Source organism: Bactrocera oleae, chromosome 2 (assembly GCF_042242935.1).
Source record: "Bactrocera oleae isolate idBacOlea1 chromosome 2, idBacOlea1, whole genome shotgun sequence".
Lineage (NCBI taxonomy): Eukaryota > Metazoa > Arthropoda > Insecta > Diptera > Tephritidae > Bactrocera > Bactrocera oleae.
Genome location: NC_091536.1, coordinates 63,631,686 through 63,645,149, shown reverse-complemented (window position 1 = coordinate 63,645,149; position 13,464 = coordinate 63,631,686). Strand labels below are relative to the sequence as shown.

Here is a 13,464-nt window from a genome sequence, read left to right as displayed (position 1 = left end):
CTTCATCCTGATCATTTATATATATTACATAACCCTATATCTAACTTGATTAGTTTTAGGTGATACAAACAACCGTTAGGTGAAGAAAACTATTATACTCTGTAGCAACAGGTTGCGAGAGTATAAAAATGGTGCCAACTCTATACCACAAAAACTTCTCACGTATTCCTTTTATAGTTAAAACTCAACGCCAGTGTATTCCTTGTGGTGCTCATCATTACCATTTAAAGAAAATGGACAAAATCAAGCGCTAGTTTAACGGTTTCATACGACATTAAAATTTACATTCTTGAATATGTAAATCCACCACTATCTCTTTCATTAGATTCTATTCCACGTAGCCACAGCCATACACATGTACTTTCTCATTTCCATTTTATTTAGCTATAACTTAGCGTAAACATTTCTGCTTTTTCGCTGCCTCACGCCCGCATCGAACTTCGTTTATTTCTCATGAGTAACTAGTTAACAATATCTATATGTGCTCTATTACTGTGGCCAATATGCGTTAGTTGCTCATACGCCATGGTGTACCGTCACATATACAATTTTATTAGAGTTCCGACTGCAGTTTTCTCCCTTTTGCAGCGTTGAGTGCAGCATATTTGCTTAAACTTTAGACTATTTTGATAAAATGAACAGCCATAAATTGTAATATCTCTGCGTTCTGGTTGGAAAAGTTAAAATAAGTAGAGAATTACTGCTGTTACTTATCGATAATGCTCTTGTTTTCGATAGGAAATAGTTATTTACATTAGTTTATGGCTAGCTGCACGTGTTCTTGATTCTATTAATTTATTGCTGGTATCTTTCTAAATAGCGGTTCTTTTAGTCTTACACGAATAATATCTACGCGCGAAATATGTATATTATAAAAGTAGCAAATATTAGCGTTGAAACTATTGGAATATTTACAGATAATAATTTAAATTTACAATTTTTAATTAAAAAAATATAAATGATTTAATAATAAAATTGAGATTTAATGAATTAAAGTTTTTTATATCCTGAACAGGTTATATTAGGTTATTGCCACGATGTTTGTAATACCCAAAAGGAAACGTCGACGACCTTATATAATATATATATAAATGATTAGCGTAACGAGCTGAGTCGATTAAGCCTTGTCCGTCTGTATATACGCAAACTTGAAGTACTTGAAGTTTGCACATGTGCTTTTCTCGACAACAAGCTGTTCACTTGTCGGAATCGCCGATATCGGACCACTGTAGCATATAGCTGCCATACAAACTGAACGATCGGAATCAAGTGCTTGGAAAACTGTATGGAGAAACTTGACATGATACTTGTATATCTACGAAATTTGGCATGTTTTGTTGCTCAAACCACGGTGCATTCTCCAAAGATGCTCTGATCGGACCCCTATAGCATATTGCTGCCATACAAACTGAACGATCGGAATCAAGTTCGTAATAATATACCAAAGATAACAGGCAATATCCCGTCAGAATTCCCCTTGGACGGAAATGACGAACTGCAAAGCATGATACCGCTGTACTATACAAACTCACTTTTCGGTATCTCAAGCATATATTCTTAAAAACTTAAATAACAACCTTCCAAATAAAAAAAAATAGGTCGATTGCTCACACAGAAAAAAAGTGATTCATGAGGCATTGTGTATTTGACGAGATATCGTTACGAAATGTGGTATATATAATTTTTTAAGGCAACTCTGCAATACCTGAAGAATCTTTCTAGATCGGACTACTATATTATACAGCTGTTATACAAACTGAACGATCAAAATCAAATTCTTGTATGGAAATTTCGTTATTTGTGAAGGGTATTCCAGCTTTTTTTTCCAGTTTTTTATTTTTAATTTTTCAGCAGATATCGTATACACTTTTATAAAAATACTTATTATACCTATTAGTCGCAGCAAATTGTAGGTCGCTTATAAATTCTTTTCGTATTTATGGTTGTCATTTGTCATGCTTATTTATAAATTCTGCAGATTTGCTTTTACATTTTTGGGTAAATGAATAAAATCAAATGCATTTTAAAATACCACAATTCAATATTTGACTAATTATTTTTAACATAAAATAGGCTTGGCATACTACTGGAACTTAAAAATGATTTTACATTCGTGTCAAGAAATGTTGAATCATTTCAATTAATATGTTGTAATATGTATGGCTAATACTATTACATATAAGACTAAAGCTGTTTAGTTTATAAATTTTTACCATAAAGCATCAGTATATTTGGAAATCTGGAACCTAAAATCGTTATGATCAGAAGTCTAAAGAACTAATGGGAACTAATCGAGTTAGATATAAGCTTATATATATATAAACGATCAGGATGAAGAGACGAGTTGAAATTCGGGTGACTGTCTATCCGTCCGTCCGTCTGTGCAAGCTGTAACTTGAGTAAAAATGGAGATATCTTTATGAAACTTGATAGACATGTATCCTGGTAAAGTGAGATTGCAGATGGGCGTAATCGGACCACTGCCACGCCCACAAAACGCCATTGATCAAAAACAAATAAATGCACATTTATTGCAATAAGATACAAGACTGTTATTTGGTACACAGGATCACATTAGGGAGGGGCATCTGCAGTTAAAATTTTTTTAAGTGGGCGTGGTCCCGCCCCTAATAGGTTTAATGTGCATATCTCCTAAACCGCTAATGCTATAATAACAAAACTCACTGGAAGCAAATTTTTTTAGAACCTCTACCTACAGTGTGAAAATAGTTGAAATCGGGTGGCAACTCCGCCCACTCCCCATATAACGGTACTGTTAAAAACTACTAAAAGCGCGATAAATCAAGCACTAAACACGGCAGAGACATTAAATTTTATCTCTGGGATGGTATGAGATGACTTTATAGGAAACGTGTTCAAAATTAGACAGCGGGCGTGGCACAGCCCACTTTTAGGTGAAAACCCATATCTTGAGATCTGCTTAACTACTTTCAACCAAATTCGGTACATGACATTCTTTTCATATCTCCATGTCATAGTGCGAAAATGGGCGAAATCGGATTACAACAACGCCTACTTCCCATATACCACCATTTTAAATTCCATTTTATTCTTTCACTTTCCAGTATGCAAATCAAGCAACAATGATTATATCGGGGTAAAGCTTTGCGTGAATAATACGTTTAAAGTATGCCACCTTGTGACCAAAAATTGTCTAAATCGAACCAAAACTGTTCAAGCCCTTAAGTACTAAATATGTGGACCCCAGTGCCTATAGTTGACCTTCTACCGAAAATATCAGTCAATCCACAAAGAAATCTCAAACGAGTATATCATTTGACTTTGCGAGAGTATAAAATGTTCGGTTACATCCGAACTTAGCCCTTCCTTACTTGTTTCTATATTAGTTTTTTATTAAAAAAATATCAAGTTTGATTTCATACATTTTAGATCCCATGTAAATAGAGTTGCCACCAGTATTAAATTTTTTCCAGAAAAATTCTAATTTTGTTATATTTTTTTGCCTTATAGCTCATCATTAACTTCACCTTCAAGAAATGCCAATCATATCCTCTAAAGCGATCCCAGGGACTGAGTAAATAAAATTTCAGTTGCACACAAAAAGCACAAAACATTATAAGGAATATTGATAGTTGAGCAAAACGCAGAAAGCTACGCATAAAATCGCACAAAAAACCCTCAAAGGCACAAACAGTATCGCCCAGCCTACTTGTGTATTGGCAAGTTGTGGTAGTTGGCTTTGTCTGCGCTGGCTATTCGCAAGGAAATTAAATGACGCCAATCGTTACAGCAACAACAACAACAATAACAAAGCAAACATATCCAGCCGTTGAAACACCACTTTCCGCTGGACACAGCCACACACAAATGTGTCGAGAACGAGGCGGTCTAGCACAAATTACAGTAAATAAAATATCAACACCAACTACGGCATTACTGCGCTTTTCGAATTAGTTAGTGTAAAAGAAAGACGGAAAGTGCGTGTTTAGGTCGCGTGGTCAGTAAGCGACAGGAAGTCCGCTTGTGTGTGTGAGTTTTGATGTGGAACACACTCAAGACGCCTAGCAACAGAGATTTTTGGTCAAACTCCAAAACCTGCTGAGCACGCTCGTCAAGCGAACGGTACGTAGACACAACCACCGGAAACGGAAACATAAGTGCAAACGACAGGCAGCAAAAACATTTGGCAATTTGATCCGCCGGACACGCATTCAATCTATGAGCACCGTTAGTTGGCTTTCTGACAGCGCTGAGCACATATTTACCATTCAGCTACACTAAGTGTGTGTATGCTTATATACTTCGTGCATATCTGTATATGGCGCCATTAGTGAAGGCGTCAAACTACCAATAACTGGTGCGCAGCGTCGTAATAAACACTTTATTCAAAACATAAAAGACACGGTGTTGCCAAGCGGCAAACGGTGTCATTTGGTGCGAGTAAATAATATTGCTACGCTTTTATTATACAGTCAAGAAACACACACACACTATAGCGCACGTGTTAACGGCATTAAAAGCGACAGAAGCCATAGTTTGCGGCCGAGTAAGTGCCGGACAATTAACTCCACCGCCCAGTCATTGCTTGAGGCGGCACGACACGTGCAAGCCGTCGCTAAAAATCCAGCAGTGTAGATTTTTTTTTCCAGCCGGCCCAAGGAGACAATAAAAAACCGCCAACCTGGAACTAATGGAATTAGAGAATATTGTGGCCAATACGGTCTACTTGAAAGCTAGAGAAGGTAAGTGTCGGCCTACAAGTATATTTAGTATAACGAATAACATAAACATATGTATATTCCGTAATATGAATTTCTTTACTTAAGAAACTGAGCAGAAATTATGCTCTGAATATTTTTGTGAAGAGATATACTTTTTATTCAAATAATATACAGTCTTAGAAATATGTCATACAGTGTGAAAATATCAATTTAAAAAAACAATTTTTGCTCAAAAAGTTTTTATCTAGGGCTGCTGATGTATTAAACATGTCTAAAAAAGGAAGAATGGGTGGTACCCAAGGCTATAATACCCTTCACAAATAAACAAGTTTTCTTACAAGAACTTGATTTTGATCGGTATTAACAACATTTTCGGAGATTGGACCGTTGCCTTAGACAATAACCCATGACAAACTTCGTGGGCATATCTCGTCAAATAAAAATTTTTCAATACAAGACCTTGCTTCTGATCGTTCAGTTCGAATGACAGCTATTTGCTATAAAGATCCGTTGTGAACAACTTTTTCGAATATTGTACCGTGGCCTTATCATATCACATAAACAAATTTTCCTTACAAGAATTTGAGGATTGAGAAATTAGTTCGCGCATATACAGTCGGACAGATAGACGAACATGGCTAAATCGACTCAGCTCGCCACGCTGGTCATTATATGGTATGTTTCCTTCCGAGAAAAAAGTCGGTCAACATCGTGTTATAATGCTCGCTATTGATGGTAACGGCATTTCCTGTCTCATTTCGAAAGAAATAAGGCCCGATGATGCCGTCATACTACAATCCGTATCAAACGGTAAATTTTTGGGGATGCAATTACGTTTCCTAAACCACTCGATAATTTGACTCACTCCAATACCGACAATTTTGTTTGTTGACGAAGCTATTAATCCAGAAATGGGCTTAAAATATGATTTTTCGATGAACGTGAAACTGTGAATATTTAGGAGAACGTGAAAATTCACCCAAATGGGTAATAATCTTGGACAATTTCCGAGCATTGAACCAAAGTGAAACGTGACATGATGAAATGGCAAACTTTACTCAATACACTGACAAAATATGACACACATCCGTAAGCAAACATGGCTGCTACGAGCTGTCAAAATCAAGTTGTATGTACCTGCAAAATAAAAATTCCGGCTCATTAGAACGCTATTTCCTAAAACCCGCGCAGTTGTTCCAGTTTCGGTTTTATGTAGAATTTACAAATACATTACCGTAATTAAAGAAAGTTTTAAAACGATATTTTGCGATAATCGAGATTCGAGATAGAAGACAAGTAAGATATCAAAAGTGCGACAACGAAGAAGAGAATGCTTCTCTCAGCATCCCACACAAATATTGTATATTTGCATTAAATGATTTCGCACTGTGGTCGGCCATAAAAAGATATCTATCTTAATATAAAAAAAAAATCCGAAATTCAACTGTTCTTTTTTACTTTAGTGTTGAAATCTACTTATTCGAAAAAAATTATTTTTACGTGCTGGAACGCCCACTACAAAAAACTGGCAGCAATTTTGTATCCAATTGATATTTTTACCGAAACAAACCGAGGCTGAATCTCGTACATACTCACTGTGAAAATGGTATATATACCTTTCTCCTTAAATGGCATTATAAGCACTTCCTGTTCACGTTGTACTCGTTTTTGCTCTGTTCTCTGTAATTAATCCTGCATGTGTGCATGTATCAGTAAATTAAGCAACATATTTGATTAAATACTCCCGATAAGAACAATCTCTTCTTCATCTACAAGCTATTAGTGCGCTTCAATGCACCGGCTCACGTATCCTTACCCTTGAACTCTTATGTGCCGTACGTATGTATGTGCGAGTACTGCAATTTATTTGCTTATTTTGTTGTGCCTCTATAATCAACAATTAATTATAATACACGCGCTAACAAGAAATAATTCATACTACTTAATTACAATTACTTTGAAGATTGTGCCTGTGATTTAAGGCAGCTCCTGACGACAGGCGAAGCCGTAAGAGTTGATAAGCAAAATAAATTGAGGATTAATTTACGCATGAACTACCTTACATGCAGTAGCCTGCTTATAATATGGATATAGTTACAAAGTTTTACATATATACATAGATATAGTATATAATCATAGGGAAAGGTCTTCAGTTTGGGATTACAGGAGCAATTCTATAGCAAGCTATATATGTACGAGCATATACATACATAGCTCGAGCTTGCAATTTGGAACCCGATCCACTGTGCAGCACCGTAAACTGTAACGCTTAGCCAGCTCTTGCTTAGAATTCTGAAATAGGATCTCCTCTGACTAATTAACTTTGACACTACAAATGCTCATTCGAAAATGAGATAAAATCTATCCCGGAGTTAATTTAAACAATAATTTTTCAGACTCTGTGAGAACCAAAATCATTAATGTATTGTAGCCTAGAACATAATACTACTCACTTAACGCCATCAGCATTTTTTTTTAGAGAGAAATATATTACTTTTTTTCCTTCGTCCTTTCTGTCACCGATTTGTATGGAAAGGTTTTTATAGTGCTCACGAAGCAGTGTTTGGCCGCGATCCCGGTTTGCCGAAGTTCCGCTGGAACTCCTTACCTAGATTTCAATTCAGCGCTTAATTCAGCTGGCATTTTATTTGACTGAATAAGTACTGGCTGACAAAAAGCTTCTTTAGGCACGTGACATTCTGTTCAGTATCTTCTCTTGACACAGGCAATAATTTTGTCCTAACTAAAAAAATGTGTAGAACTAGTACATGAAGCGTCAGCATCCATCATCATCTATTACTTACTGCCATACTTATTTATGTATTTTTAATTACTTACGTGAACTTTACCACCACTTCCTGTATGCAATTCAGTTTACTACTTACTTCCTGAATCAAAAAGCACTCGAAGGTTGTGTGCTTCATTTTATAACATTAAATGTTTGGGAGTTTTCTGACAATCAATGAATTATTTAGTTGCTTCGTATGAAAGATTCAAAACTGTGCTTGTGTGTTGTTTTTACCATACTTAGGCATGGAGGATAAACGACTAACAAAAGTTTCCTTTAGAGATGTTTTTGAATTCTCGGACGGCCATATTCATTCATAAGTTATTATTTGTAAGTTGGTAATGGATTTGTTATGTTGGTTTTGGAATAAAGTTCACTGAGGTAAATTACAGGAAGCGCTTACACCGAATGTTGTGAAAGTTTTAAAGGAGCTTAAAAGTTATACGGGTAAAGAATCAGTATTATCTATTACTATCTTACTCTTTTCTTCACAATGAAATCTATATTGAATTATATCAAAGCTCTTCAGCTTTATGCTAAATAGTAGTTCCTTGACTTTAGTACTCGTTACGAAATTGGCGAGGTATTCGTCAAGTATCTCCGGTGGTTAATTAACACTTAAATGGTTGCCGTGCTAATTTAGAAACACTTAATAAGTAAGGGTAGATATGAAAATTGATAATCCCAACTGAAATACAATTGCAGTTCTAAATAGTTGAAAGTACAGCTAATAAAGATTCATTACAAACATTTTGTTATTATCAGTGGTAAATTTATAATTACTCGCTAAATTTTCAAATCAAGATACGCATGGTATCTCCACATTTACATTCTTTTTTCAATTGTTATAAAAATTAGATGCAATAATAATAAATAATAAATAATTTACAACATTTTGCAGGAATATATACGAGTAATAAACAAGTAAGGAAGGGCTAAGTTCGGATGTAACATTTTATACTCTCGCAAAGTCAAATGGTATACTCGTTTGAGATTTCTTTGTGGGTAGACCGATATTTTCGGTAGAAGGTCAACTTTAGGATCTGTGCATGTTATGTACCGAATTTGGTTGAAATCGGTTAAGCAGATCCAAATATATGGATTTTCACCTAAAAGAGGGCGGTTCCACGCCCACTGACTAATTTTGAACACGGTTCCTATAAAGTCATCTCATACTAATCCAGAGATAAAATTTAATGTCTCTGACGTGTTTAGTGCTTGATTTTTTTTAACTGTACCGCTTTTAGTGTTTTTTAACTGTACCGTCATATGGGTCGTGGGCGGGGTTGTCACCCGATTTCAGCCATTTTCACACTGAAGGTAGAGGTGCAAAAAAAATTTGCATCCAGTGAATTTTGTTATTATAGATTTAGCGCTTTAGAAGATATGCACATTAAACCATTAAACCGGAACCACGCCCACTTTAAAAAAAATGTATACTGCAGTTGCCCCTCTCTAATGTGATTCTGTGTACCAATTAACAGTCTTGTATCTTATTGCGGAGCTTAGTTATGGCAATTTATTTGTTTTTGATTAATGGAGTTTTGTGGGCGTGGCAGTGGTCCGATTATGCCCATCTGCAATACCAACTGTCTTACGGTATCAGAAAACATGTTTACCAAGTTTCGTTAAGATATCTCAATTTTTACTTAAGTTACAGCTTGCACGGTCACGACGGACGGAGGGACGGACAGACAGTCGCCCAGTTTAACTCGTCTCTTCATCCTGATCATTTATATATACATAACCCTATATCTAACTCGATTAATTTTAGGTGATACAAACAACCGTTAGGTGAACAAAACTATTAAACTCTGTAGCAACAAGTTGCGAGAGTATAAAAAGTAAGCATTTGTCCTTGATTTTCCAGATTTTGACAATGAGTCGCAGACGAAGACTTAGCGCTAGTAACAACTTTCTCGACTTAGAAGAGGCCATCAATTGCCATGAAAATTACAGTGATGAGTAGTATTGTCACTGACGAAGAAGAGCAATTTTATGATGACAACGTATTGCCTAACTTAGCGAATGATGTTCTCGGAAATATGGAGGTGTTTGTGCGCGATGCGGGTGTTCTTTCAGATAGCAGCAAAGTTGAGCCATTAGTCACCAAGAGAGCTCGAATCAGATTCCCCGTACCTCAAGCAGCTCATGACCAATTTACCAACCCAAGTCCGTCAACATCTAACTATCCTGTCTGGCGTAAGTGCAATCCAAATTATACAAAAACCTGCATAGAGTCTGATAACCGAATACTGAATGAAGGTCCAATGAAAGAGACAGTGAAAGATTTCGAACCTGTTCAAATATTTCAAATGTTTTTCGGTGATGAAGTATTTTACATAATTGCCGATTTTAGTAACTTATTCGCGAGTGAAAAGAATCGTCACGATTTCACTGTCGATGCTAGAGAGCTGAAGGTTTTCTTTGAAATACTGATATTGTCCGGTTACCACAACGTATTTATTGGTCGCTGAATGATGATATCGGGGTCAACGCAATATCAAATGCTGTAACGTGTAACAGATTTAGAGAAATAAAAACGAATCTGCACCTTATTGTCAAAAGCGATGCACAAAATACTACGGATAGAATTTTCAAGGTAAAAAAGCTTGCGGATATGCTTATGAAAAAATTCAGCTAGTGGAATGTTTTCCACGAAGATATTTCCATAGATGAATCGATGGTGAAGTATTACGAGCATTATTAAGCACAACAGAGGTAAACCTATCTGTTCAACGATTCGAGTCAATTAGGTTATCGTTCTACAGGAATCATTGACAAATTCTAAGGATGTGAAAAAAAGTAAGAGAAGAGTTCGACTACAGATTTGATAAACAAAATGAAAGGTTACTGAGATTGATTCGTATGAGCCGATGGGAACCGTAAAGAGATGGTCTGTAGACAAAAAGTAAAAGGCTGATATGATGAGCCCACATCTATTTCCAAATTATAATAGAAGCATGGCTGTCGTCAATGAAATCGATCAGTCTATTTCACTGTACTGAATCGGTAATAATGGAAAAAAGTGGTGGTGGGTTTTGTTTACCTACATTATTGATATGAGGATAGCAAATGCTTGGCGAATACACGTTCAGTCTAGGGATGAACCTATGGATCGATCACTGTTTAGGCGAAGCGTAGCCAGATTCTATCTAAAACAGTCGTCCCAAAGATACTCTTCTCGCCCTTAAACATCCAACATAGAGTGTATACAACTTGATGGAGCCGATCATGTACCTGAAAAGCTGCCACAACGTGTACGCTGTTTTATTTGCTATAACAGAAGCCGATGAGGATTAGAGATCGAGATTGGAAGTCATATCTCACCGATTAGATCTTGTTTTTAAAGTTGTTTCCTCTCTTTCAGCGCAATATGAGCTGGGGACTTCAACTGCTAGGTTGTGTTTGTAAGCCGTCTACTACCTATATATATACCTCTACCTTATTACAGCATCTTGCCGTCGCAAGATAGGAAAACCCGGAATGGAGCTATGGATATTGTAAGAGACCTTTAGTCCATCAAGATCACAGTGATTATTAATCATAGCATCTTCATGTTAATTTTTTAATAAAATCGTTTCTTCAGACTACTAAGCACTGCAAGTAGTTCTCCATATATATATATGCCTCTGTTGACGTTGCTGTAGTCAGTGAATCCATTGCTGTGAAAGTTTAAATCCGATATAGAGACGTTTGAGCTTGGCGAGCGCTGGTCAGATACTAGATAGATAGATAGATTAATTTTGAGGTATGCACCGCGACCTATGGTCTATTGCGCCCTCCCCTAAGTCATATCGCCTCATCTAGCCCCCGCATGTTGATAAACTCCAATATTCTGCCGGGTGCTAGTGAAGCGATACAATCCCTGTTTGGAAACATGGATCCCAGGGCATTGATTCTGCATCTGCAGACTGATGTGCAGTTCATTAGCAGATGTTCTGGGGTTTCCGGCTCCATGTCGCAGAACCGGTAGTTTGCAGAAGAGGCTAAGCCCATGTTGAAGAGATGCTTCTTGAGCCTGCAATGCCCGGTGTAGAACGCGACAAGCAGCCGGAATTTGTTCCTCGGGAGATTAATTAGTTTTAAACCGTTTGAGGTCGTAACCCCCATTAGCAACCTGGCATGATGCATGCCTTGAAGTTGTTGCCAATGTCTCTCCCTGCCTGCTCCTTCCTCCCTACGGAGCAGCTCTTTAATGGTATGTGGACCAACCGCTATAAATGGTTCCTACCATTTTTGTAGAGGCTGCAGAGCGGGCAAACTTGTCAGCCAGTTCGTTCACGGCTATACCCCTGTGGCCGAGCACCCACATAAGGTGTACTAGCAAATTCGCAGTATCAATTTCCTTCTGGCCCAATATACATTGCAAGAGATCTATTAAACTGCTGGTCCTCAACAACATTTGCCACTATTTTAACCGAACTGTTGTGCAATCCGCCTAGCCTAATTTTCCGATACTGCTTGAAAGAAGACGAGGTCATCTTAAAAATTCTTGCTTGTCAGTTCTAGGTAAAATAGAAAAATAAAAACGGAAACTTTTTCGCTTTACTCGGCCTTTATCTGCCCAAATTTGATTACCATAGTACCTAACCTAATGTCGTTCTCACGACTACTAAGTATACTTAGCACCTTAGCAGCATTTTCAAATTCTAATTGGATAATATTTGTGAGGGAATAACAAGTACAGCTAAACCAACTAGACATATTACCTTCTATCCCATGTGATCATCGTAAATGTGAGAAACTTTCAAGTTCGATGTTCTTGTTTGTTTGTAGCGCTTCTTAGCGTTAGTCAACAAGCTTTAATAAAGATTCTAAAATGTGTTTACTACAAATCGGCGTAGCTTTACAATGAGGGGTCGCATGCACTTGGAATATAATAAATTCTCCACTAGTAGTCTCACTACGCTAGTTTAGCTTTTGGAACAAAATTAAGTTTGTGAAAATTAAATTTACTGAACGATTTTCAACAACTACTGCTGGAAGCTAATTTCTATACTCTAATTCTCAAACACATGGTTATTAATTGTCTACATTCTTATATTCCAAAATTAAATTTTTAATTTTACGCTTATTTTGCCTTAGCCGTCTAAGCAAATCTAAACTTTAAAATATCATGTCTTTAGGTAATTTAATATACAAGCTTCTGGCTTATTGCTTCTAGTTTCGTTGTTGATTTTTTAGCAGTGTTTATTTTTTGTTTGTTTTGCATTTACGAATACTCATCTGCTCATCCATACGCCCTTCAATTTTGAAATTTTCCTTCCATACATGTCTGTAGCTATGTGCCACAGTCACATGTATTCCTATGCGGATGTTCGTAGCTATAAATTATACATGCCTGGCAGTCTTGCAAAAAGTAACTTTTATGCAAGAGTCTTGCGTCCTATGCTAAACGCCAAAATATAATCATATTAAATGAATTACATGCATGTTAGCCATGACGTATGAGTAAAATCAATATATTTTAAACGTCGAACGTTTTAGTGCAAAGTGCGTTGAAGATTTGAGAGTGGTAATAAATTACAGCTTTTTAGCTCGAATGCATGGAAGTTTGCAGAGTTAGCCATTTCTCGAAAAATTTATTCAGAACGCAAAATAATTTTATGCCTCCACATAACCTCATTCTTGTTTCAGTGTATTCCGTGTCCGAGTTTGTAACACCCAGAAAGACACGTCGGATACCCTATAAAATATTAGGTAAAGTAAAAAGTTCGTTCGATTTAAGCCAAATATGCGCCGTTTTGTTCGTAAACTTGTTGCCAACGTGATGCCAACTTCATTATACCCCTCTCTCAGAAGACTGCGTCCCTATTGCCAAAAAACTCGGAGAGCCAATTTTCACAGGCCTCTCTTGAAGCCAACTTCTCACCATTAAGCGTGTTTGCCATGGACAGAAAAAGATGGTAATCACTTGGTGCCAGGCCCGGACTATAAGGTGGGTGCATTAGAATATCCCATCCGAGCTCC

General features: G+C 36.9%; 1 protein-coding gene across 2 annotated transcripts in view; it reads left to right on the top strand.

Annotated features, from left to right (window-relative positions):
* Positions 1-13,464, top strand: part of Gprk2 (G protein-coupled receptor kinase 2) — a 231,086-nt gene that overhangs the window by 79,728 nt on the left and 137,894 nt on the right. For both annotated transcript variants that reach the window (XM_070105492.1, XM_070105491.1), the window contains exon 5: positions 3,493-4,724. In XM_070105492.1, coding sequence (XP_069961593.1) covers positions 4,673-4,724 — 52 coding nt within the window. In that variant the 5' untranslated portion in view covers positions 3,493-4,672. The remainder of the gene's footprint in view (positions 1-3,492; positions 4,725-13,464) is intronic.